This window comes from Galeopterus variegatus, unplaced genomic scaffold (assembly GCF_000696425.1).
Source record: "Galeopterus variegatus unplaced genomic scaffold, G_variegatus-3.0.2 Scaffold5395, whole genome shotgun sequence".
Classification (NCBI taxonomy): domain Eukaryota; kingdom Metazoa; phylum Chordata; class Mammalia; order Dermoptera; family Cynocephalidae; genus Galeopterus; species Galeopterus variegatus.
In genome coordinates, this window is record NW_007731506.1 from 136,684 (window position 1) to 139,351 (window position 2,668).

The following is a 2,668-nucleotide window of genomic DNA, read 5'->3' on the forward strand; positions in this document are numbered from 1 at the left end:
CCCCGGCCACGCTGCCCTGCTGGCCTCCCTTGCTCTCCAAAGCCGGAGCTGGCTGCGTTTCCGGGGTGGTGTGTGTGGCATTTTTCCATTTGTTGGAAATTTCCGTGTGGTTCCTCTTCAGGAGGGCATGAGTCTCTACTCATGGGCGTCATGTTGCTCCAAGTCTTGTTGATGGTCAACTGCTCTGATGCTCACTGCTGGCTTGGGGGTGGGGGGGACATTCGGGGGTGGGGCCCCCCTTAAGCCCGGGGGGAGACCGGGTAGACCATTTCCTTGCATGTTTGGCCTCTGAGAGAGGCTTCTGTCTCCTCCCGGAGTCTCTCCTGGCTCCTACGTGTGGGTGCTGAAGACCAGCCTGACACCTTCTGCTGCTGTGTCCTGTGTGCATTTAAATTTCAGGTTCTTGCTTCCTCTGAAGAGACGTGGCAGGCGTGGCAGACGAGTGTTCTGCAGTTGGCCCTGTCCAGTCAGGTCCCAGCAGGCAGGCCAGATTCCGGGACAGGAGTGTCTGGGGTGACTCTGTGAGTGTCTCCTGGGGCCCACCCTGCAGGACCGTGTGACTTTGGGGACAGCAGGCGCAGAGCACTCCCTTACACACGATCTTGGGAGGGGGAGGCCTTGCTCGGTTTTGACAATTAGTACCTTGCAGAGGGCTCACTCTGTGCTAGTGGTGATGTTGTCTTGGGTAACTCAGAGGGGTCAGGTTCGAGATGGTCGCTATGAGTGTCTACAAAGGACATCTAGGTCAGTAAACTCGAGGAAAGGGGCTGGCGGGGGGAGGGGAGACCCAGTGCTCTCTCCGGTCGCGCCAGCTCTCACCTGCAGGTTTGGCTCTGGGCCTCTGTGTGGACAGGAGCTCTGTAGGTGGGTCTCTGTGGAGGCGTGGCTTCTCCCCAGTGGCAGGCCCCCCAGGCTTCAGAACTAAATCGTTCTGAATGCAGGATACTGTGGTCCTTTTTCAGAGTGACAGGTCACTGTGCGAAGGACTGTCTGCCACTGTCTAGGCTTATCTATTTTACCCCAACAGAAAGCTAGGGCTCCAGACCAGCAGCTGGTTAGCTGTGGAATGATCTGGAATTGGGGAGGGGGTTGGGCAGGCAGTGGACAGAGAGAAACTGTCTAAGCAGGAAACTGCTGGGCGGTCCTCAGGTGTCTTGGGGAGGTATCCTGGAGCCCGGGGTCTGTGCTGCTGGGGTGCGAGAGTGGGGTAGCCTTTATCAATGCACTGTTTTCGCGACCCCAGACTCGCAAGTGCTTTTAGAAAGCTTCAGTTCAGCCACCGGGTCTCCCTCCAACCCGTGGGGTTCAGGGCTCTCTCCCTTTTGTCTGTGCATCATCCAGGCAGCAGGACCCCCTGAGCTGTGCAACCCCGGGTGTGGATGAATGCGAGGGCCTGTCGCAGTGGTCTGAAGTGCTGGACAGGCCGCCTGCCCTTCCTGGTAAGTGTGAGTATGTGTAAGCAGAGCCAAGTGAGGGGTCCTTGTGCAGAGGTGAGCGGGGCAAGGTCGGGACCAGGCATCGTTTGGACCCTGAGGACAGTGGGGTGTGTGTCTGAACAGGGGGTCGAGGCCTCACAGTCCGTGTTTGTGGAAAACCTGCGTGTGGAGGATAAGCTGGCAGGGCCCCGTGCTGGGTTTGGTCTTCATGTGCTCTTGGGGGGCGGGGAGTGGACGTTCCCGGGTCCCAGAAGTGAAGGTGGAAGGGAGCAGGCTGGGGTCAGCGTGTGTCTCTGCCAGAGTCTGTCCCTGGCCTGTTCCTCCGTCCCGTTTTCCCCCAGGACGCCCTCTGCCCCAGGGAATAGAGGGTCCAGGCTGGTAAATCTAACCTGCCTCTGCTCCCCAAGGGCAGGGCCCCTACAACGCCTTCACCTGGGTCTCCGTGGGTCCCTGGGTCTGCAGGAAGTGTGGGGACATAGAAGAACTTGGCCCTGTCCTCGTTACCCAGCCGACCACTTCTGCGTTCGGATGCCGCCAGTGGCGCTTTGTGGTGACCTTGCTGGCCCTGCATGCTTGTGGCTGGTTTTTGTGTCCCAGATGTGCCAGTGGTGTGTTTTCCCCGGGTCGCCACCCTCTCTTGCTATCTCTGCTGCCCAAGGCCGGAGCTGTGAATGGGACAGGTCCCCAGCCTGCAGGTTCTCTGCTGTTCCCTCCCCATACGGAGGTCTGTTTCCTGATGCCGCCCACAGCCCAGCTGTGAGTGTGTCCCCTGGTGTTCGCTGTTCTCAGCTGCGCGGCTGTCCATGTTTGCCACATTTAGAAGTCACCGAGCACCATGGGAGGCAGGGTCATGCCTTTGAGTTCCGCCTGTGTCTGCTGTGATGGGGAGGGGCTGGTGGCCGAGCTGGGGTCACCAGGGGACTCCGGAACCCACGTGGCAGGTCACATAGGGCAGAGAAGCCACGGGCAGAAGCAGGTCTGAGGCCGGAGCCTGAGGTTGGGGATCATTGGCAGACGGGGGGGGAGCCAGCACCCGGAGGGTCCCCACCCAGAGGCCTGAGCCCCATGTGGTTGACCCGAGGCTGAATCGGCCACCTCCAGGAAACCTCCCTGACGCCGGGTGTCGGCCACCTCATTTCCGGCTGTTCATCTTCTCTCTACTTTTCTGTTGCCTGTTTCTCAGCTTCCTTCCTTGCGTCCCCCTGCAGGACACAGGTGGCAGGGCTGGTGCT

At 60.0% G+C, this 2,668-nt stretch overlaps 1 protein-coding gene across 1 annotated transcript in view; it reads left to right on the forward strand.

Moving 5' to 3' along the window:
* The window catches only part of SOHLH1 (spermatogenesis and oogenesis specific basic helix-loop-helix 1), a 10,982-nt gene that overhangs the window by 5,961 nt on the left and 2,353 nt on the right, over positions 1-2,668 (forward strand). The window contains exons 4-6 of the mRNA XM_008589354.1: positions 400-521; positions 1,342-1,439; positions 1,844-1,986. Coding sequence (XP_008587576.1) covers positions 400-521; positions 1,342-1,439; positions 1,844-1,986 — 363 coding nt within the window. The remainder of the gene's footprint in view (positions 1-399; positions 522-1,341; positions 1,440-1,843; positions 1,987-2,668) is intronic.